At 52.7% G+C, this 23,962-nt stretch overlaps 2 protein-coding genes across 3 annotated transcripts in view; one reads left to right on the top strand and one right to left on the bottom strand.

The window, feature by feature from the left end:
- Positions 1 to 23,962, top strand: part of RPS3 (ribosomal protein S3) — a 171,817-nt gene that overhangs the window by 61,742 nt on the left and 86,113 nt on the right. The window lies entirely within an intron of this gene.
- GDPD5 (glycerophosphodiester phosphodiesterase domain containing 5) overlaps positions 1 to 23,962 on the bottom strand; it is an 82,011-nt gene that overhangs the window by 33,472 nt on the left and 24,577 nt on the right. For both annotated transcript variants that reach the window (XM_081282160.1, XM_081282161.1), the window contains exons 2-3: positions 18,380 to 18,449; positions 6,114 to 6,288 (exon numbers count right to left, since the gene is read on the bottom strand). In XM_081282160.1, coding sequence (XP_081138286.1) covers positions 6,114 to 6,230 — 117 coding nt within the window. In that variant the 5' untranslated portion in view covers positions 6,231 to 6,288; positions 18,380 to 18,449. The remainder of the gene's footprint in view (positions 1 to 6,113; positions 6,289 to 18,379; positions 18,450 to 23,962) is intronic.

Raw genomic sequence — 23,962 nt, 5'->3', positions numbered from 1 at the left:
GGTCTCACTAAGTTGCCCCGGCTGGCCTAGAACTTGTGGCCCTCCTGCCTCAGCCTCCTGAATCACTGGGATTATAGGCGTGCGATTCTGCTCCAGGCAAAAAATACACTTTAATCCATCTGGAATTTATCTTGGTGTGAGGTAAGAGGCAGGGATCTAATTTTACTTTTGTCACATGGATGCTTCAGCTGTCCCTACACCACCATGACACTTGGGATAAGAGCCATATCGGTTTCCCACAGGGTAAATTCCCACAGGGTAAATTTGAGGAGGTCTTCAGATTATGTCTAGGTTTCCCTCTCTGTCCTGAGGTCCTGCCCCTGCAAGCTGGCTCTGCCTGGTTCAGCTCCCTCTCCCTCTGCTGAGCCAGCCCCCAGGGCCTCCCCAGTGGTCCCAGCTCCCAGCAGTGCTGAGGGACTGGGAGATAGAGCTCATGGGGTGCCGACACCCAAATCTGCCCACATGCAGGCCAAATCTGGGGCTCCTGCCACTGTCAGGCTATTTCACACTCACCAAATTCCAAATGCGGGAATGGACACAAGGGAAAGGCCTGGGAGATGCTGGCTGGGTAGGTGCGAGGAGCTCCTGGGGGGGGGGGAAGGGCAGGCTCTGGCAGGACTGCCCTGGCCCTCACCCAGGAGATTTGGGGGAGGGTGCTGAGAGCCATTGCCAAGTAGGAATGACGCATGGCATGACCCAGGTCATTTGCAGTGACATTGCATATAAGGTGACCTTGCTCAAGGACCAGGGCGGATCTGGGTTTAGGGCGGATCAGGGTTTAGGGCCCTCCTTGGGTTTAGGGCAGTTCCAGGTTTAAGGTGCAACCTGCTGGGAATAGGGCATATCCTGCTGCCTCTAGGCACCCGCTCCTTGAGTTCCGTTGAGTTCTCCTGGGATTCAGAGAGTACTTGGGATTCAGAGCCCGGTGGAGAGCGTGGATTTTGCCCAGAACCTGTGTGTAGAGTGCCGGTGACAGTTCGAGAATAAAGAGTTGCTGTTTGAATCTACAAGGTGTGAGTGGCTCGTGATTTTGTGCCCAGCCAGACTGCGGCAGGAGGGGGCAGCCCAGGCAGGTTTGAGATATATTGCAGCATCAGGGCCAAGCTGGGAAAGGGATTATTAGAATCCCCACCCCCCAGCCAGCTCCTGGCAGCCTAAGAAGCTGGATTTATTTCCCGGGGCTACAGAATGCCAGGCAATTAGGCCTCTGTCTGCCCTGGTTTCTGCTGGGGGGCATTCAGAGCAACTCACCAAGCAGGAGCATGAAACCAGGCCCAGCCAGGAGCTCTGGTCCCTCCCCACCCATCCCTTGGGTGGCATCAGCCCCCGGGAGATATGCACAGGCACAGAAGAACCAGGAAGGGGCTTCAAGGGAGGACCCTCCAAAGAGCTTCAGAGGGCCCTGCCCAGGTCCAGGGTGGAGGCTGCAGCCCCTGTGACACCCACCCATTCTCCCTAAAGCACATTCACAGAGGGTCACCCACGAGCCGCTTCCCCTGGGTGTGGCGAAGCCATGACAGGTGCTGCCAGTATGTTCTGAAAGGATCTAAGTGGTATGTGGGGTTCCAAAGGCCAGTGACAGCATGGCTTGCAGCCACAAGCCCTCAGCTCCCAGTGAAGTATCAACTACATTTTCTCCTCCTTATTGCAACCCTGCCACTGCTACCACCCCATTTCCGTGGGGGAGTAAAACCCAGAGCTCCTCCTTCACCCCTGCTGGGTCCCTTTCTCTACAGCACTAGAGAAGAGAATGACACCCCTCGAAAGTTTGTAGGGAGGGTGGGTCATCCCCAAGGTTGGAAGATGGTCTCTTCTTACCCAAGACCAAAGGCACAGCCACATCAGTCATCTAATGGGACCCCCAGGGCATGGATTTGTACCACTGGATTTTAACCTGCAAGCAAGGTGAAGCCCAGGAGTGTCTAGCCCTTGCCTGGATGGGTCTCAGATAGAGGCAGGGCGGAGATCAGGCTCAGCTCCCTCGGCCAGCAGCACCTAGTTGCATCTGGCTGAATCCAACCACGTGCTAGAGCCCACCTCCAGATGGCTTCCCTGCCAAGCTGCCCAGGGTTCCTGAGTGCATCCTCACCCCGACACACCCACAGGGCTGGGAGCTGGTGGCCAGCTGGGAAACTCCTCTCCTCTTCCCTCTTGACCACCTCTAGTGCCCAACCCCAGCTCTAAGGGTGACCCTGGAAGTTCCACCACTGAGGCGGCAACCTCCATTGCCAACCACAGCCAGGGGCCTGGGAAGCAGGTTAGGAGTGCAGTGTGCACCTGTCCACACAGGTGTGCCTGCCTCCTCCAGATCACCGACACCAGAGGACTCACCACGGGGCCTCTCCCACCCGAGACAGCAGCACAGCCCTGAGCAGCTTCTCGTTTGTTGTCATCCCATCGTCTGTCCTTCTTTCTAGTCATTCCCTGGGCAAACCAGGAGGGAGCAGGCCCAGGCCCTGCCCTCATAACAACCCCGCAGGACACAGAGAATCAGTCCTCAAGGCCAGCACAGGCCCAGGGTGCTGTGTGAGCCCAGGGGAGGGAGAAGGAAAGAAGGGGAGGAGGGGAGGGAGGGGAAGGAGAGCTGGCTTGATTTTGGTGGAGGGGGTGGGGGCCATGTACCAGGAGTCAAGAGGCCCAGAGGAGACAGGAGCGCATTCCAGGCAGTGGGAGGGGCAGGAACCAAGACATGGCACTGTTATCTGGGAATAGGAAAAGGCTCGGTGGCTGGGTGGAGGGGTGGGAGGATGTGGGGTAGACTCCTCTGCAGGGCAGGAGGGGCCCCTCACAGCCCACCATGGGGGGGGCACGGGCGGGGCAAGGTCACTTCCACTCATTGGCACCCCCCCTCCCGGGCACAGCATGGGAGGAAACTCTGGAAATGGCTGTAATGGGGGGCTGGGGGGGATGGGAGTCATGCTCAGAGGTCTCCTTCTCTCAATCTCTTGATCACACCGTCTATGGGACTCTGGGTCCCTCCCCTTGCCTTTTCCCTCAAGCACCCCCCAGGCCCCAGCCCACTCTCACTCACGGGCCCTAACAGCACCCTCCGGGTTCATGCACAGAGGTCCTCAGTGCCCCGCTAGGCTGAAGTCCAGGGTGCTTGGCACTGCCCCGACACACCCCACTCTGGTGAGGGGGGCTCACTAAGCTGCAGCTCAGCCAACTCTCCTGGGTTCACCAATGGTCACCTGGGTGGTCTGGCTGTGTCAGTTCACATCTGCTCCCTGACGGTCTGAGGGCCCCAGGAGGGAGGGGGAACCAGGTCTGATGCACCTATCAGACTCCAGAGCAGGTACCAGCTCTGTTCATTGACTAAGTGACCAGCGCATCCCAGACAAACCTATTTGTTGTGGAATAGGGCAGGGGACAGAGGCCAGGGGTCTAAGCAGAGGTTAGCGCAGGCTGTGCCTTTCATCCTGCAGCCCTGTCTGTAAGATGGAAGGGATCAATTAAGGTCATAACAGCCATCAAAGGCACATGTACTGTTGAGGTGCAAGAGAGCTGACAACTGTAATCTGTTCTTTCAGAGTCTCTGGCTGGGAAGTTCCTCCAGGTATCTGACCTATATCCCTGCCACTGCAGGGAAGCTGGTTTTGCCACTGTGCCGACTCCCGCAGGCACAGTCTTCAGGGGGCCCAGTGGGTACAGCCTGAGAACAGTCTTCTGTCCTATCACGTCCCTAATTGGTAGTATTAGAGTAATGAGTCACAGACAACAACCAATTAATTATCCTCAGTTATAAAAAGCTTCGCTTCCCCTTCCTGGCTGTCAGTGAGCCGGCCTCCTGCTGCCAAGGCTGCTCCATGCTCTCTGCGCAGGGGGCAGGAGAGGAGGTCACTTCACCTCTGTGGTCCCCCATTTCCTGTTTCTGTATTTGTCCAGTGTGTGTCCTGGGAAGGGGCAGCATGAGCAGAGCTTGAGGAGGAGGGACAGCAGGGCCTGGGCCGGCGGGAAGGATGCAGAGGGCTCCACCCTGGCTCCACGGGGCACCCCTGCAGGACGCAGGCCATGCCGAGGGTCCCAGCCTGGCAGCAGAGGACACTCCCCACATGTCCCAGGGCTCCTCAGGCAACTCCTCGCTCCCCTGCTATTCCCCATCCTCTTTATTTGGGGTGGCCAGTGGGGGAAACCAGGGATTGAACTCAGGAGCACTCAGCCACTGAGCCGCATCCCCAGCCCTATTTTGTATTTTATTTAGGGACAGGGTCTCACTGAGTTGCTTAGGGCCTGGCGTTGCTGAGGCTGGCTTTGAACTTACAATCCTCCTGCCTCAGCCTCCCAAGCTGCTGGGATGACAGGGGTGCACCACTGCCCAGCTCCCCCTATCCTCTCCTTCCCTTGAGCCTTCACTCAGACACACATCCTCAAGGCACTGGGCTCCCCAGGAGGGGAAGGTGCATGGTGCTCATGGAGGCTTTTCTCCTCAGGCAGTTCTCCTCTCCCTTCCCAGCACTTCCCAGGTCACAGAGGCCTCTATACGTTCAGCAAAATTCACGGAGCCCCTACTCTGCACCTCCTGTCACTGTGCCAGCCTGGCCTGGGCTTCCTGTGGCTCCTTCAGCCTTGGCCCTGTCCCTGGAGCCCCAGAGCCTGCCCCACTCCAGCTCCCACGAGCAGCCTCGAGCCCCTTCCTCCACCCAGAACCCTGTGCCAGCCACATCCAAGACCCACCATGTTCTGACCCCAGATAGGCTGGCCTGGGCCACCAAGGGGCACACCATGTCCTGGGAGAGCACCTCCCTCCAGGACTGCACTGGTGGCCAAGGGGCTTGGAGCTCAGCCGTCCTCTGTCTCCGGGTTGCCCTGGCTGTCTTTCCACCCCCATCTCCATAGCTGTCGGATCAACCCCCAGGGCCAGTGCTGGACTCTTCCTGGCAGTGGGGCTGTGGGACTCTGGTCTAGTCATTCCCTCCCTGGCTTGTTTCACAGGCCTGTTGAGAGGAACAGAGACGGTGTGTGTCAGCACAGCGCTGCCCAGAGCCAGTCGCTCCCCATCCCTCATCTCCAATTGCTGGCCATGAGCAGGGTGTTGTCACCTCTAGTTCTCAGGTGAGGCAGCTCATGGGGGAAAGGCCTCCTAGGCTGGGGCCTGGAGGGGGGTGGCGGGGGCTCTGGTCCCAGGACTGCAGGGGACTGCTGTGAGGCCCTGAACAGGCCTCAGCCTCTCTGTTGCCTTGGTCTGGCCACGTTGTCTTCTCTGTCCTGGGAATGGGGACATGGGCAAGGAACCTGGCCTGGTGGCTACTCTGGTGGTCCCTTGCTTTTCATGAATTGGGAGTTACGAACCCAGACTTCTGTCTCAGTGTCCCTTACCAGCATAGGCAGAAGAGGGCAGACAGGCAGACAAGATAGCCTGACCTCTGCCTCCAGACAGCCCGCTGACTTGGCTTCCGACCTGGGCGGCAGCCTGCCTAGGCACTGAGGCTTGCCTGAGGCTGCCTGAATTACCAGGCTGGCTTCTTTGTTCAGACAGGCAGGAGGGAGGAGGAGAGCTGTTTTCCAGGCAGCAAAGCTTTTAGATAAACACTACACAGGAATTGGGTTCCTTCAGAGAAGAAACCAGATCCACCCGCTGATAGCGCCCCTGGCACAGGAACGAGGGGTCTAGCCTGGGAAGCCTGGCACTGAGGGGGCCTTCTTTATCTGGCTCAGCACCTGCTGCCAGATCTAGCAGGCCAGGGGCTCAGGTGACTGGGCCCTTGTGCCAGACCCCGGCCCTGGCAGCTCCCAGGCTCCGGAATGGCTGGGCCCACCTCCTCAGCCTCCTGCCACTGCCCACTTCTAGACCTGCCAGGGCTCCAAGCTGGGAACTTTTTCTCTTGGGGTGACTTTACCCTCTGTAGACCCTTCCTTCCCAGACCTTGGGAGCAGCCCAGCCCCCATGCCATCAGAGGAAAGTTAACTAGCCACATCAGGGCAGCTAAGCACCTGCCGATCCACCTGGACAGGTGGGTTCAGGAATTACTACAAGCCCAATTCACAGAGGAAGAAACAAACCCAGAAAGGTCATTGACCTGTCCAGAGCCCCCCAGGAGAGAGACAGCGAACGCCCCATCTCCCTGGGTCCTGGGCTGGCTGGGTCCCTCTCATGGCGTCCCAGGGTGGCTCACCGGTGTAGTGTCATCATGAGAGCGCTGGTAGCGCTTCCAGCGGCAGCCGTAGATGCCAGTGAGGCAGGAGAGGCACAGCTGGGGCTCGTAGTACTGCAGCGGCTGGTGTCTCACCATGCTCGTGCCCGCTGCCCTGGCGCCCAGCCCTCAAGCACCCATGGAGGCCCCGGCGGTCCTGTGGGAGGAAGCACAGGGCTGTGAGGCTAGGCCGAGGAGATGGGTTCAACCCTGGAAGCATCATCATAGCCGAGGTGGGTGGGGTGGGCAGCCTCTGGTCAAGCCCTGAAGTGGGTCCTGTCCGCCTGGAGTCAGGTCCCCAAACCTGTCCCTGCCATCCACTCATGACCTCATCCTGCCTCCTCCTTCTCCTGCCGACCCCTCCCATGTCCTGCACCCTTGCCCAGCATGCTGCTCCTTCCTCTGCCTGGGAGGCTCTGCCCTTAGAAACCTGCAAACTCATGTGGCTTCCTCTTTCCCTTCCTCTCTAAAGGTTTTGATCAAATGTCTTCTTTCAATGAGACTTCCCCAGATGACTTACTACAGAACTGGAACCTCTTCCTGTATTCCCTAAGCTCCCTCCCACATTCTCTGTTTTACTTTCTCAATCATTTTTTTTTTTTTTTTTTTTGCACCAGGGATTGAACTCAGGGCTGCTTTACCACTAAGCCCTGTCCCAGCCCTCTTTACTTTTTAAATTTTAAAACACTAAGTTGCTTAGGGCCTGGCTAAGTTGTTTGAGGCTGGCCTCAAACTTACAATCCTCCTGCATCAGCCTCCCCCATAGGGGCTGGGGTGACAGACGTGCACCACCACACCCGGAGCAACCATATTCTTAAATTTCCTTGCTTATTTTGTTTCTTGTCTGCCTACCCCATTATAAGTTTCATGAAGGCAGGATTTGTGTTTATTTTATTCCCTGCTCTAGCCCCCATAACTGGAACTGTGCCTAGCAATAGTAGACTTTCAAAATAAACACTCTCAAATACATTATCATAACAGCTGACATGCACTGAACATTAAAATACAGCAGGCCCTGTGTACATCCACTGTTCCACCTGGTTGTCACAATAAGCTGAAGTGGCAGGTAGTGTCCTAAACCCATTTGACAGTTGAACAGATGAGGCTCAGAAAGTAAAAGGGGAATGCCTGGCCTGCAGTCACACCTGGGTATGGTGGATGTAGGAATCTGCTCTAGTGCCCCCAAGGTGTTCATTCTCCAGGCCCAGGGGCCCAGCCTGGTGGGGCCTGTGGGAGGCTGGTGGAGCAATGGAACGTTTTTTTTTTTTGGTACTGGGGATTGAACCCAGGGCACTTAACGGCTGAGCCATATCCTCAGCCCTTTTTTGTACTTTATTTAGAGACAACAGAGTCTCACTGAGTTGCTTAGGGCCTTGCTAAGTTGCTGAGGCTGGCCTTGAACTCTCAATCCTCCTGCCTCAACCTCCCAAGCAGCTGGGATTCCAGGTGTGCACCACCGTGCGCCGCAATGGCAAATATCTTGAGAGCTGAACTGCTACTGCCCTAGCCTGCTTGGCACCCTGGGGTACCTGAAGGGGTCTTGGCTTCTGGAGGCCAGTGTTGGTCAAGTGTGACCAGTGAAATTGGCTTGAGGCACCTCATCCCAAGTCTCAACCATCATGTGGCAGTTGTTATTGACAGTTCCATCCCTGGTCTGTGAGACTTCAGAATTCCAAGCCATATATTTTGATCCAGGCCCTGTCTTAGGCCAGGGAGACAGTGGGTAGAGGACAGGCCCAGTGGCCATTCAGGGCCCTTCCAGGACCCGTGAGGGCACAGCCAGGTGCTGTTCCAGGAGGCTGCCCTGTGTTAGCGCAGTCAGTATATCTTAGGAAGGAAGTATCTTTGCTGTTTTTTTTCCTTTTTTTAATATTTATTTTTTAGTTATAGGTGGACACAATATATTTTATTTTTCTGTGGTGCTGAGGGTACACCCAGTGCCTCACACATGCCAGGTGGATGCTCTACCTCCGAGCCACAGCCAGCCCTCATCGCTGTTTCTTTACTGAGATAGAATTCACATGCTGTAAGAGCCACCCTTTCACATTGTACAAGTCTGTGTTGGTCACCTTCAATTTTTCCTATAGTGACAAAATTGTGCAACCATCCCACCACCCAATTCCAAAATACTTCCATCATCGCCATCAAGCCGCATACTATTAGTAGTCAGGTCCCCCTACTTACCCCAGCTCACCTCTGGACCCTGAAACTACTTTGTCTCCATGAACTTGCTTATTCTAGAGACTTCAGACAGATTCATGTAACATGTGACCTTTCGTGTGTGGCTCACTTCGTGTGATGTTTTCAAGGTTCATCACAACGACATTCCTTTTTATGGCTGAATAATATTCAAGTGTATGGATATTCCAGATTTTGTTATTCTTTTTTAATATTTATTTTTTGTTGTAGTTGGACACAATACCTTTATTTCACTTATTTATCTTTATGTGGTGCTGAGGATCAAACCCAGGGTCCCGCATGTGCGAGGAGAGCGCTTAATTGCTGAGCCACAACCCCAGCCCACATTTTGTTATTCTTTTTAATCAGTAGATGGACAACTTGGTTTGTCACTGCTTTTTTGTTGCTATAAATAACACTGCCATGAATGTGGTTTTGTGTAGATATATGTTCTCATTTCTCTTTAGAAATAGATTAGGGATAGATTAGCTGGGTCCTGGGTCAGATGATAAATCTTAGGTTTAACTTTTTTTTTTTTTTTGTACTGGGGATTGAACTCCAGGGTGTTTTACCTCTGAGCTACATCCCCAGGGCTTTTTTAAAATTTTTGATCTATAATTTAAGTTGCTGAGGCTGGCCTTAAACTGAAAATCCTCCTGACTGAGCCTCCTGAGTCACTGGGATTGTAGGCGTGCATCTGTGTGCCTGGCTTACATTTAATATTTTGAGAAAGTGCCAAACTACTCTTCATAGTGGCACCACCAGTTTATATTCCCAAAATATTATCATTGCCATCCTCATTTTACAGATGAGAAATCTGAAGCACAGAAAGATTTAGCTACTTACCAAAGGTCACACAGCAGAGCCCAGAACACACACCCAGGCAGTCTGGCTGCAAGGGCCTTTCATTAAGCCTAGAGTTAGCAAACTAACCCAGAGGCCACCAAACCCCACCTGATGCCTTGTTTTATACAGCTCAGAAAGCTAAGAATGTTTTATTTTTAATTATTTTTAAAATATTGTTTTAGTTGTAGGTAGACACAGTATCTTTATTCATTTATTTTTATGTGGTGCCTAGCTAGTGTCTCACACGTGCTAGGCTCCACTACTGAGCCATATCCCCAGCCCCCTAAGAATGGTTTTTACATTTTTAAATAGTTGGGGAACAAAAACAAAACAAGAATATCTTGTGAGACATGAAAATTAGATGAAAGTCAAATTTCAGTGTCCATAAATAAAGCTTTATTGGACACAGCCACACTCAGTCATTTATGGATTATTGTCTGTGGCTGCTTTAACTATAACTGCAGAGTTAAGTTGTTGCCACAGAGACCATATGGCCGGCAAAGCCCAAAATACTCACTGTCTGGCCCTTCGGAGGGAACGTTTGCAGACTCCTGCACCAGGCTCCACTGCTCCTGGGCCAGCGTTAAGTGCCACAGGCGGCAGGCACGTGGTGGGGGAGAGAGGGGCTGTGGGCACTTGCCGCGTGCAGGAAGGGTCAGGGCCTGCTTTCTGAGGAAGGGCTGAGCTAAGGCCGTAAGATGAGCTCCTAAGATGCCTGTCTCCAAGTGCCTGCCGCCGGGTGCCCCTTGGGGAACACTGGGCTTTGGGCCTACTCACTACTTCTTCCTCTGGGCCTCGCCAGGGCCTCTGCCTATCTCCTCCTCCCACCCCCAACCCCACCACCAATGCTAACCTCAACCTAGGGATTACAGCCTCCGGTCCCCAGGGGAAGATGCATTAGAGCTTTTGCTGGGAATACTGAACGACCATGAGCCTCTTAATTGCTGGGAATTGTCTGATGCAGCCTCTGTCCCAGGGGCTCTTGGAGAGGCATGTGGAATATGGTGCTGCTGTGGGGACTTCCCTGAGCCCAGGGCCTGGGGGCAGCATGGGGTAGGGATGACTGCCTTTGCCTTGGCTTTGTTGGAGAAACACATAGGGGTAGGCAGAAAGGTGTCTGAGTAGCACAGCAGTGACCAAAGCTCAGCAAGTGGCGTTCTGGGAGCAGGAACCCACAGCCATGTCCCCAGTCCTTTCCCAGCATCCCTGACCATGGGCCTGATGCCCACAGGTCCTCTGCTGCCCCTTCCCAGTCACCTCCTTACAACCCACCTGGGAATGGAAATTTCGCTTCAATTTGGAAAAGAGGGAAATGGAACAGCACACATCTCGCCTTGGCCCAGGGCTCAGCGGATGACTGCTGGGGTGACTCTTCTCTCTCTTGAGTGGGTGTGCGTCCTGCCATGCTGGTGGGACTCCCCTGGGAGACAGACCTCCTCTCTTTCCTCTGTGTGTTCTCCCAGCAGGGACAGCTCGTCCACTCCCACAGCTGCAGTTATCAGACCCTACCAAGGTCACCCGGTCTCCGCCTCTGATGGAGATGGCCGGTGGCTGTTTCCGAGAGTGACACCCAGGCTCCTGCAGACCCACTCTGCGCGGTGACCTCCTCGCCATCCCCAGCCAGCTTCTCATACCCTCCGGGCCCTCTTCTCATCATCCTCAGCCACTCCCTTGGTTCAGGCCTCTTCTTTCCCCTGGTGTCCCTGGAGGACACCTGGTGTCCCTGGTGACCAGGATCTGGCCCCTGCCGCTCCTCCTGCCTGGCCTCTCCAGAGCTTTCTGTCCCTTGTCTAGTTACCTCTTCCTGATCCTTTGAGTCTCAGCTCAGATGTCTCTTCCTCTGGGGAGTCTCTCCTGAGCCCCAGCTTGGTGAGAGCCCTCCCATAGCCCTACATATCCCCCCACTCTTACCCGGGCACACCACATATACACCATTGACACACCTGTCTCCTCCATGGGATGGCCTGTTATCCCCATGTCCCCAGTGACTTGCACAGGGCCGTGAGAAGAGAAGACACTAAGGGCTCCCTGGATTCTGCTTCGGGGGGACCCAGAAATTCTGCTCACAGATGTGCAGTTCAGACACTGGGCAGCAGACACTCAAACAAGCTCTCAGAGTCAGCACACTTCCCACCGGTCCCCAGCCATCAACACACCTCCTCTTCCTGCCAGGCTAATGACATTCCTTAGCATCAACAGATCTCTCAAAGCCACCTCCCAGGACTGCTGATACCAGCCAAGTTCCTGAAAAATCCCTTGCCAATAGCTCCTGCTGGCTGTGGGACAAAAGAAAGCCCCTCCCCAGCACAAAGTCCTGTTTTCTGTCTGAATTTCTGGCCCCTGCCCTGAACTTCCGTGGTCTCCTATTTGCACAGGGAAAGACCTTCCCAGAGTCACGCCTGAGAGGCAGCCAATGCCCACATGCAGCCGAAGCAGGATGTTGAGGCTGAGCCCCCACATCCAGGGTCCTCTGCCATCCCAACATCCCAGAATGTGCCTGACCTTTATCCCAGCTCCGCCAGGCTGTGAGGCCCTTACTTTCCCAGACCCTGTTGCCTGCTGTTTTTCCTGAGAGCAGACAGAGTTTCAGGCCAGGTGTGAGGGCCTGGGTTCTACCTGGTCTCCCTCAGACAGGCCACCAGCTCTCTCTGAGCCTTGGGCGGGGCATGTGGAAGTGCCTGAGTCTGCAATCAAACCTGATGAATCTGAACAACTTGAAGGAATCTTAAAAACATTATGCCAAGTGAAGGATGCTAGTTATAAAGGGCTAAAATTATATGATTCCAGAAAAGTCCAGAATAGGCAAATATAGACAGAAAGTAGACTAGTGAATGCCAGGGCCGGGAGTGTGAGGGAGGAACGGGGGTGGGGAGACTGATAACGGGTGTATGGAGTTTCTTTTTAGAGTGATGGAAATGTTCTGCAATTAGATAGCGGGGACAGCTGTAGGACTCTTTGAATACACGAAAACCCACTGAATTGTGCACTTCAGAAGTGAGTTGTATGGTGTGTGGATTTTATCTGGGTAAAACTGTTTAAGTGCTCAGATCTGGAAGTCACCAGAAGCCTATCTGCTCTAGTGTGAAGGTGCTGCAAGGTTGATGGCCGCTGTACCAGAAAGGACGATGGCCTGGGGTCCTTGGCTACAGCTGGGCCCCCTTCATTCCTACCCTGGCTGGTGCCTCCAGGGCCTCAGATTCCAGGAATTGCTCTGTTCCCTTCCAAGGAAATCTTCTGCTTAAATTCCTCTGAATTATTTCTGTTGTTTGCAACCCAAACCCTCAACTGGTACAAGGACATTCACTGTGTTCCCAGTTCTTAGCAGATTTTAAGCACTCAATAAAAGTGTTCCCAAAATGGTGGACCCAGCATCCGCACAGTGGCATTACTGCCAATCACAGTGATTGCAGCTTGCTGTGCTGTCGCTCGCTTGTGGGGTGTATGGTGGGGACCTGGAGGACGGGGGACTTGCTGGGCATCAAGCTGGTGTATATTACTTTCAGATGACAACCTTTCCAAGTGTAGGACCGTGGCCCTGTCCTACAGATCAAAAATAAGGGCTTGGGAGAATAGATGACTCAGCTGTGGCCCATCCACACAATGCAGTGTTATTCCAGGATAAAAAGAAATGAGCTCTCAAATCCCAAAAAGACCCAGAGGAAATTCGGAAGCATATTGCTAAGTGACAGAAGCCAATCTGTAAAGGCCACATACTGTGTGATTCTAACTATATGACATTCTAGAAAAGGCAACGCCACAGAGGCAGCAAGATCAGGGGTTGCCAGGGGCTCAGGGGGAGGGAGGGAGAAGTAGGTTGAACTGGGGGTTTTAGGGCAGTTAAGCTATTCTGTATGACCCAGAATAGGTGTCCTTACACATGTGTCAAACCCCATGGAATGTGCAACATGGAAGTGAGCCCTAGTGTAAACTATGGACTTGGGCTAGTAATGACGTAACAGTAGCAACTGAAGCAAATGTACCACATGGATACAAAATGCGAAAACAGAGGAGAGTTGGGGGAGGGGAAGAGGGTACTTGGGAACTCTGTATTTCCCAGTGAACTTTTCTATAAAACAAAAAGTCTATTAATTAATCTCTCTCTCTCTCTCATACACACACACACACATATACACACCACACATATATATAACACACACACACAAACACGCACACGTGTGTATGTGCAAAAAGTGATTTGCCTGAGGCCAAAGGGCTAATCATGGAGAAGGGAAGATCTGAACCCAGGGCCAGTGACTCTGAAGGGCAGACTTCTCATGGCACTAGCAGAGGGAGGTCTACCCACATTTTCACCCGCTTCCGCATCTGCCAGCTGCAGCATCTATGGAACAGTGGACTGTGCTTCAGAGGGCAGAGCTTAGTGTTTTGGTTGGCAGCGGGGACGTTCAGGCAGGGAGTGAGGCCAGGAACCCAGGAGGAAAGAGGAAAATCCCTGAGGGGTGCCAGGGCTGGGGGAGGTGGAGGCTTGACCTTCTCCTGCAGCCTGCCAGGGGCCCCAGAGGGAGGAGGGAAGCAAGCAAAGGAAATCCTCCCTCCTCCCTGGCCTTGGCTCCCCTCCCTGGGGCCTCAACCCAGCCCAGCCCCAGGCCTAAAGGTCTGAGGCTGAGCTCAGTCCCCACAGGCTGGGTTGACCTGCAGGCTGGGTGACCCCCCAAAGCCTCAGGCCTTTGCTGTCCCACCCATATATGGGGACCTTGAACACCTCCAGGGATCTCCAAGGGCCTTTCTAGCATGGTTTCTAAAATCCATTAGCCACCTGCTCTCTCCACATCCCCAAGAACAAGGCAGAGGTGAGAGTGTTCAAGAACAGAAGGATATGTCCCACAGTTCTTCCTGCTCCAGCTGGGGAAGGGCCCTCTCTGCTCCTAGGGCAAAAATCACTGGGAGTCCTGGCAGTGAATTGCCCTCCTGGGGCCTGGTTCAAAGCTTAATGAGGGTGCACAGCAAGGTTAGCTGCCTGCTCAGTCTGCCCCCCAAGGGCCTCTACCATCTTTGGTAGTGACCAAGGGGTCCTGGATAAACATACTCAGTAATGACCCAAACTTCACCTAGAACAACCCCTCAGTGCCACAGGGTCAGGGCCACAGAGACTTCTTCACACAGCGCTTGGGGAGCATGGCTAGGGCCCCTGTGTGGTCCTCGTTGCTGTTCATCCGACCCTTGTTCCCACCCAATGTGCCAGTGGGAGCCCCTCTGCCTGTCCTCAATCCCCACCTCAAGGCAGGGAGCCCCTATCCTGGAAGCCTTCCCTGATGGGCCAGGTCTCCTCTGGACCCCAGAACTCTGAGTGTCCTTGGGTTGCAGTACTGGCCTATGCGTGGAGACTGCTGGAGAATGTGGGATCTAAGCAGAACTCAGAAGGAAGGAAGGACACTCCAGGTGCAGGGACAGTACAGAGTAAGCCTGAAAGGCCAAGAGGGAGTGATCGGGGATCCTAGAGCAGGATCCCTAGCTCTGGCCAGCAAGTTAGGCCCCGGCTGGGCTCCATGCAGTGGTGCTGGTAGGCTCTGCTGCCCTCCAGGGACCCAGGACAGCAAGACACCCCCCAAACAGTTCACCAACCAGGCCATTTTCCAAAACACAAACCCAAACCTCCAAAACAAATCTTTGGCCCCAGTGCCAGGGCTGGAGGTTGGGGGATAGCACTGATTCTGGGACTCCCCTCTCCCTGGGGTTGATAAAAAGTCCACCCGGAGAACTATGGGGCTAACCAATCCCAGGCCCACACTACTGCTCTCCAGCCTTCTGTGGTTAGCTCTTTGGCTTCGCTTAGAAATTTCATATGTTCCTAGTGCTGGCATCGTTTGATGGCTCTAATCAAGACATCTAGGCTGTTATCATCTCACTGCGTGACCTTAGGTAAGTTCCTTCACCACTCTGTGCCTCAGAGAAAACCGTAGATTCTAATGAATTTGGCAGAGAAGGTGGCCAGACCTAGGATAGGAAGAGAGTCTAAGTACCCAAAGCAGCTGCAGTGAGGTGGGGGTGGGGGGCTGGAGGAGGAGTGAAGGAGGATTCGGGGCTAAGGGTAGAAGGGTGGGAGGGGAAATCGCCAGGTGGGACCCGCCCTCATCACACCTGCTCATTGTTTGGGGGAAAGTTACTCTGAGAGCTGAGAGCCAGAGCTCTCAAAGAATCAATCATGCCATAATTAGGGTCATTATGAATCTTACACAATGATGTCAGGGCCTCCTATTTACCCAACACTTCTGTCCCAAGAGACCTTGATTGCTCTTTCTCTGGGAGAAAGGCTGGAAGCCAAGGAAGACCAGATCTTACTCCTGTGTGGCTCTCCAGTTCTCCCACCCTCCTGGCTGGCCTCCCTAGGAAATGGTCCCCCAGCAGGAAGGGGCGGTGTCCTCCCTGAAACTGTGCATTCAGGGGACCATCTGTCCTGTCCCTCCAGCTCTTTTGCTCTCTTACTGTGAATTTCAGGGGCCTCCTGCCTCCCCTGGAGCTGAGGGGTTCACTGACAATCAGATGTGGACCTCTCTTCCTTGCAGGGAGACAGCCTCACTGTAGCAACAGCGGCTACAGTCACGAGCACACTCACAGTGCTTACAGTTTACAAAGCTTCCACAGCTGTCCGGCCATTGAAGTGTCACACCAACTCCCAGGCCATCAACAAGATCCCCACCTCACTCACAGACAAGGAAGCAGAGGATGCTCGAGGCAGGACTCACCCAGCACCAGGCTGAGGACCACGTCTGCTGAGCCTCTCCCTTAGGTAAGGCCCTTAGGACACAGACCTGCATGTGTGGGGCACACCTGGGCAGAGGCCAGGCTCAGACTTCTCTGATTCCAGTCAGCTTCGGCTGAGTAGTCATCAAGAATGACCTGACCTCACAGAGAGCAGAGCTGAGCATCTCAGAGCTCAAACTCCCAAGCGCCCCAAACCAGTTTTTAGAATTATATCACCCAAGACCGTACTCTCAAGAAATCCTGGAATAATCCAGTTGGGGTCTTAAGACTATTAAGCCATAAAATGTCAGCCTGAACAAAGTCCTAGAGCCATTCTCTCTAACCTCCTCTCCCTGGTGGTGGCCCCAGCCTTCCAGTGGGGCCACAGGTGTGTGCACTCCCAGCAAGGCTCTGCAGGACCTCTAGGTTCTCTCTAAGCCTCCAGGATTGTAGGGAAGCCTCCTGCCCACCTCCCCCACTGGCACTGACAGGTTCCCCCTGGTCCAGGTGGAGCCAGCAAACAGGCCTAAGTTCTCGCTCAGGCCTCGTGGGGAGCCCCAGGGCCTAGGGAGCAGACTCACCATCCTCCACCCCTCCAGTTGATTCCAGGGGCCTTCCCCAGGAGCCTCAGTCACAGGGCCTGAGGTGACTTTTTTGATGCTTCTCCCTGGGCCCAAGAGAAAGGGGGCCCCCTCCCAATGGGGAAGGGCAGGAGGAAGCTGAGTCTAGCAGGGCCTTGCACCAGGGCCTTATCTCTGCCTGGTGTTTACCCCTGCAGGATGGGGCTAGTGATTTATTTTATTTACTTATGTAAACTAGCAGAGTTGCTATACAAACAGGCTTCCCAAGCAGGCCCAGGACGGAGGTCCTACCATCTAAGCAATCCTTTCACTTCCTTCCCTGACACCTATCTCTCCAGCCTGCCCTCCCGCTGGCCCTCCTCCTAGTCTGTGCTCCAAGGACACCAGGCTACACAGCTGTCCCACCTCCATGCCTGTGCCCAGGCTGGGCAAGCTGCCAGGAAAGCCCTCCCCGACTCCAACCAAATCTCGTCCATCTGAACTAATGGACCCTGCGCAAGGCTTAGTCTGATTGCCCCCAGAGGTCCAGGGTGTCCTCCCTCCGCACTCATCATCTGACAGAGCTCTTGAGAACACTCACAGGCCTCAGCACTTGGTAATCATCGGCACCCTGGCTGCCCTGCCCCCAGGCTCATAGCTTTTCCAGGCTGAGGCTTCTTATTCAAGGTGGCCAAGATTTTCTGAAGACCTGTAGTGTCTGTTGCCCTGTGCCCAGTGATGGGGACAAAAGATACCCCTGCCACCCCCCACCCTGTCCCCGGTCCACTTTCAGCTAGAGGAGTCTGGTATAGGGGGTCTGTGTCCCCTGCATTGGGCCTAGCACCAAGGAGGTGCCTATGTGCTTGACGGTTAGAAAACCTGGTGAAACATGCAAAGGAAGGAAAGAAGGAATTAATCAGAGCTGTGTAAACCACAGGACTGCAGAACCACTCCTGAGCTTGAGCTGAAGTCCGCCTTTGAATAATAATTAGGCTTTTTCCAATTTACAGGAGAAAAAAAATAAGTTACTAAAAAAAGTCTCAGGTACTTTTCTCCCACAAATTTTTCTTAAACTTCTGATATCTGTACATTTCTGCACCAGATCTAGTGCAAATGACCTCAGGTTTAGCATAGGATCCTAATTTCATCCCTGTCATTAACACTGCTCTTCTTCACAGTATTCTGCAAAAAGCAGAAGTCTCTGCTTCTGGGCATGTCTCAGGACCCAGAACCTAAATTTTTCTTCACCTCTTTCAAATGACTTCTTTCTTTGGTGAACCAGAGAAAACCGACCTTACTCAAGTGCTGAAGAAGAAAATCCCAGGAGCTGGCCAGCCTACCTTGAAGGTCCAAGCCAATTCCATGACTCAGGGCCTCCAGTGCTACCGCTTACCATTCATTCCTTTGGCTGAAGCACTGTTTTCTTTAGGGTTCTAAATTAAATTTAAATTCTCTCTTAAAACGCAAACCTTCCCTGGAATTAGGAGCCCATTAAACCCCAAATTGGAGGTCAAAGAAATTTAGTTACTACTTGACTCCAGAGAGGCAGTGAATCCCAGGGCTTTGAACAGACCATCCCGCTGGGAAGGAGACTCACCTGGTTCTACCACGCGCCTAACTGAGCAAATCCTTACACCTCTCTGCCTCACTTTCCTCTTTTATAATGGGGGATCATGACACCAACCCTGTGGGCTTTTTTAAGGACTAAATGAACTATTACACGGAAAGCCCTTAGACAAGTGCCTGGTACATATGCATTGTCCCAAGCAAGAGACCCCCACCCAGAGCTGTGGGTCTTATAAAATGGGTCCATAGTTCCCGCTCCTCCTGTTTTTCCATAACTGTTCTTCCCCTTCAGGAGCGGCAGGCATCCCATAGAAGCCAGGGGGCTACTCTCTGCGGCAGGTTTCCACCTCCTTTCTCTCTTCTTCCTTCATTTCTTTTTTCTTTACCCAAAAGACATACCAGTGGCTGCTAGCTGAGCTCCTGAGGGTGTCCTGTCCACGGAGGTGGAGATGTCACTTCACTGGAACACCTAAGGGGACAAGGGGACAAAAACAGTGAGATCCTTCATCACTCTGCCCTACCTTCTACCCTCCACACCCTGCCCTTAAGGAGCCCCTAGCCTGGGCCCACCCTGTGCTAGATGTAGAGTCCAGTGATGGGTCACGCTGGTCCCTGCCCTGGAGAAGCCATGAATCTGGTGGCTTATCTAGTCCTGGCCCATGGGACCTGGAGCATGCAATTCTTTTTCCACACATGCTGACCACAAACCAACCAACCCCCAATCCAGACAGCATGCTTCTCAAACCACCTGTGCCCCTCTGCAGGGCCCACAGAAGCAGGACCCAAAGCCCAGCCACCCTGGGGGCAGAGGCCCTCTTCTGCTGCCAGGGACCTGCTTCTCTGAGGTAGCTGCCAGACCAGCTGTTCTTCCAAAGCAGCCGAAGGGGGGAGGGCCGGTGGGCTGGAGGCGGGATCTGGGGCACCGAAATTATGTGCCTGAGTGACTCATGCATCATCTCCCCCCTCCCTGAGCTCCCACAGCCAGCAGGGCAGCCCCCTGCCCAGGAACTGCGTGGAGAGATGGTAGTCTCAGGACATGGGGAGAAGAGGGGAGGGGAAGGGGGTTGGGATCAGCACTGCAGGCTTCAGAGGTGCTGCTACTTTGCCTATTTGGGGACACTGAAACTGGCAAAGCCAAGGCCTTCCTATGTTACCCAGAGAGGCAGAAGCAGAGCCAGGGCTGGGACCCAGGGCCATGGTGTCTCAGCCTAGTGCCCAGCCCTGGGCCTGCGTCAACATGAGAACTTTCCCCAACCCAATCAGACTCTGGAAGCAAAAAGCACACCTCTGACTTAGCTTCATACCAGGCACCCAAAGTTGGGCTCAGAAACAGCTTAGACAGACCCCAGAGCACCTTAGCCCTACCTCTCTACCTCCAGTGCCCAGGTTTTCCACCATGCCTGGAATCCCTACACTTCATTTATGAAAACACACTTGTTTCCTTTATTCCCACAATGATCCTAAGGCCTAAGTGACAGGAGAATATAAATAGACTATGGCTTCTCAAACTTCAGTGTGCACACAAACCACCGGGGATCTTGCTAAGCTGCAGTCTGACTCAGTAGTTCCAGGCTGGGACCTGAGAGTCTCCATTTCTGACGTGCTCCCAGATGATACCAATTCTGCAGGTCCATAGACCACAATTGAGCAGCGAAGATATTATTGAGAGCATGATTCTGGGGTCACACTGCCCAAGTTAGAATCTTGACTTTCATGGTGTGAACTTGAGAAAGTTACTTCACCCCTCTGCATCAATCTCCTTATGTACAAAATAGTAATAATAAACCTACTCCATGGGGCTGATGTGAGGATTAAATTAGCTAACGTGTGAAACACTTAAAGTTTACTTAAATTTTATTTTATTTTTTTAAAGAGAGTGAGAGAGAGAGAATTTTTAATATTTATTTATTTATTTTTTAGTTCTCGGCGGACACAACATCTTTGTTGGTATGTGGTGCTGAGGATCGAACCCGGGCCGCACGCATGCCAGGCGAGCACGCTACCGCTTGAGCCACATCCCCAGCCCCAAGTTTACTTAAATTTTAAAGCAGAGGTTCTTAGAGGTAGGCAGACCTCACAAAGTGGTGAAGTTAGAATTCAAACCCAAATCTCTCTTTCTGTCTCTTGTCTCTCTCTCTCTTTCTTTTGTACTGGGGATTGAACCCAGGGATGTTCTACTGCTGGGCTACCTCCCCAGCCCTTTTGATTTCTTATCTTGAGACAGGGTCTCCCTACATTTTCAGGGCTATTGAACTTGGGCTCCTCTTGCCTCAGCCTCCTGAGTAGCTGAGATTCTAGCTGTGTGCCATCAGGCCTGGCTTACACCCAAATGTCTTAACGTAAACCCTGCCACATCAAGCTGCACAAAAATGTCACAGCCAGCAAGTCTTACACCCATTGGATAGACATGGACACTGAAGCCCAGAGAAGGGCAGGGTTGATGTCCATGTCTCCTAGCCTGGTGCTCTTTCTGCCACACCTCACTGTCCTGTAAAGAAGAGGAAGTATCACCGAGTCTCCCTGAGTGGTACCAGCTCTGCTGTCAGCCCCACCTGTGAGAGCCCCTGCGCACAGGCTGGGTGACGCAGAATGATCCAATCCCTGTCTTCCATTTCCCATCTCCTACCTCCAGCCTGGGTCAGGGCTCAGTCTCAGGGTCACCCAGCTGGGGTCCAGTCACAGAGTGACATGCTGAGGCCTGGCTCCATCCCAACCTTGACTCCCCAGCACAGGGCCAATGGGAGCCTGTGAGTCACTTGAAGGAAGTGCTTGGCCCCAAACAGGAAGTGGCCCTTTAAGCTGACCCCCCCCCCCCCCCCCCCCCGCAGGATGGCCCTAGGACCCTGGGACAGGAAGTAGAAGTTGATGAAAGAAGGAAAGCTGATGGGACACAGCAATACCTGCCCAGATTTTACCAGAAACTCAAATGTGGCCTGCACCCTCTGCTTTGGGACACCTGGCCTGGGGAATTTCCTGCTGTGGCCTGGTAGTGATCTCAGGCGCATCAGTGCCCTTCTCCGAACCTCTGTAGGATCATGGGCTGCACTAAAAGCCTCCTGTGGCCTGGCATTCTACAAAGAGATGAAGCACTGGTGCAAGAGCATTGGTGCAGGTTGTTTATATGAATGAACAAACACACCTGAATGAAATGGCTGAATAAAGACACCTCAACTCTAGTGGCAGCACAGGACCCATCTTTTATCTGGTGCTAGTTGTATGATAGAGGGTTTCTCATTGGCCAGAAGACCCACTCCCTGGACCACCCTTAGATGGGGAAAGGAGCCCCCCCCCCCAGCCCCACAGGTCACAAATGCACACATGTCTAAAGAATGCACACAGGAGTCCTGTCACGCGACACCCACGTGACCTGTAATCCTAAACATTTGCTTTCCTGACACCACTCAGGCCCCAGCTGAACTCTTCTCCATTCCTTGAACCTGAACAACAAAAGGTGATTCTGTTCAGATGCCAGAAAGGTCATTTGCTGAGGGGGGTGGATGCTGCCTCAGAGGCGAGGGAAGGTGGAGGTGCACGGAGGGGCAAAAAGAGTCAGAGGGAAGACAAATTAACTTGTCAACTCCTGTCTCTCTGACAGCGACGTGCAGTAGCTTCTTGCATAACCAAGTATCAGTTTTCCAGTAATGCTGAGCATCCTTTTTTTTTTTTTTTTTTTGGCATTTCTTCCTGTTCCATTTTGTGGTTCTGAAAGTACTCATGAATTAGTGTGGTATTCACAAAAAACGAACGTGTTGGCTGAGGAATCTCTTACAGTATTTAACAATTCCTATTGTTCCAACATAACATAAAACGTGATACTAGTTCTTTAATTTGGCAATGAGATGGACATTGAACACAACTATGAATAGTCTCTCTCTCTTTTTTTTGTGTGTGATGCTGGGGATTGAACCCAGGGCCTTCTGCATGCAAGGCAAACACTCTACCAACTGAGCCACATCCCCAGCCATGAATAGTCTCATTTTAATAAAGTTTATGAATTGGTATTTCATCTCTAAATAATTTTATTTAAAACCTGATGTCAAATGATGTACATTGTTTTAATTTTAACAGATATTATAAAAACAATTTTTGAAAATTTAAATAAATGTTCCTGTGTTTACATTGGATTGGACATACGTTCAAATTCTACACATTTATTTTGGTGCTGGGGATGGACCCCAGGGCCTTGTGCATGTTAGGCAAGTATTCTGCCGCTAAGCTCCACCACTGGCCCTCAACTTTATATACTTTGAAATATAATCATATTTTACTTCTAGCCCTTTAGGTTATTGCCATTAATAGAGCACAAATAATAGGAAAATCTTGATTATAACAATATAATTAGTGACTTTGATAAAATGAAGATAATACATGTTATAAAATATGACTTAATATTTATCCAAATAACCCCAGCCCATCAATAAGCCAAGCAGAGTTGGGCAACAATAACTTCAGACATCCTTGATATTTTGTCACTTCAGAAGGCCGAGGCAGGAGGATTTTGAGTTCAAGGCCAGGCTCAGCAACTTAGCAAGGCCCTAAGCAACTTAGTGTGACCCTACCTCTAAATAAAATATCTAAAAAAGGGCTGGGGATGTGGCTCAGTGGTTAAGTGCCCCTTGGTTCAATTCCTAGTACAACAAACATCAAAAACACTATACCTTTATGCATGTGGTTCAATTTACATAATGAAGGTATGTTTTTCAAGGTGGGAAGGTCACACTTGTTTTATTTAATAGATTTAATAGGCTATCACTCAGCTCTGTTCCTCCCATGGCAGGGGGTGCTTCACTGCAGGGGGTGGGCAGAGGCGGGATGGAGTTTTAGTTCCTGGAATTCATACACTAACTCCCCCCTGCCCCCCAGCCTGTCTAGATGATCACAGGTGGAGTGACCAACACACATTCCCTGAGCTCCCATGCACCCAGTGAATGGATGGGGCTCGGGATGGGGGAGCCCAAGGTTTAGTGGTGTAGACAAAGATGACAGAGGCCAGGGGAGTCCTTACTGGTGGGTCAGTTGGCATAGGGCTGGAGCCCCCTGGGGGTGAGCAGACTTGTTTCCCCGGCACCTCCACCTCCAGCCCAGCAGGGATCTGACCCTTTAGACCAGTTCCTCCTCTGGGGTCACCACCCCATGTCCACCCTCACCCCTGGGCCTGTAGGTTCCCAGCTTTGCAGTAGATGGGACATTAGCTCATCTGAACACAGAGCCCTCACCCAGCAGCTGCCCCTAGTGCTGACCAGGTGAGCCACTAGGGACACAGCAATGAGGACCTTTTGGCTCAGTTCACCTTCACATGGTGAAGCATTTAATGAACCCAGGCAAAAAGGGGCCAGGGCTGGGGGCCAGGGCAGAGCTGAGAAATGTCAAGGTGCTCACTTAACCAGCCACTTGCCTGGGAGCAGGCCCTCACCCTCTCGCCTCCATCCTTTTGCTGTGTGGTCACGGGCAAATCACCTGACTTCTCTGGACATCAGCTTTGTCACATAGGGATCAGCATCATGAAATTGCCTCACTTTAGGTGAGTAATTTACAGCTCTGCTTAGGAACATGGGGCACCGAGGCTCAGAAAAGGGAGGTGACCTAGCCCTAGCAGGTCACCTAGCAGGTCATAGAATCTGGACTGGTATTCACGTCTCTCATGGTCTATAGGGATAGACCCTCAAGGGCCTGAGTGGGGAGATCAGGTCATGGGTGACATCTCTTGTGATGTCTGTCATGAGGGACAGAGGAAGAGTTAGGGAGGATACCATCCCGGCCGACCCAGGCAGGCTGACATCAGCGGTTAAAGTCACATTGTCAGATCCTAGGATTTAGTCAAAACAGCCTGAAAGGACAATTTCTGTTTGTTCTTTCCTGGGACATGCTGACCAACATGAGTTCCCCCAAGTGACACGGAGCACCTTCTAGGGACAAAGTCCAGAAAAAGACACAGTGGTATGGGCTGGCAACAAAAGCCCAAATTCAATTCAGGAGGGGCTG

This window comes from Spermophilus citellus, assembly GCF_964194105.1.
Source record: "Spermophilus citellus genome assembly, chromosome: 2".
NCBI lineage: Eukaryota > Metazoa > Chordata > Mammalia > Rodentia > Sciuridae > Spermophilus > Spermophilus citellus.
This window is presented reverse-complemented; position numbering and strand designations above follow the sequence as displayed.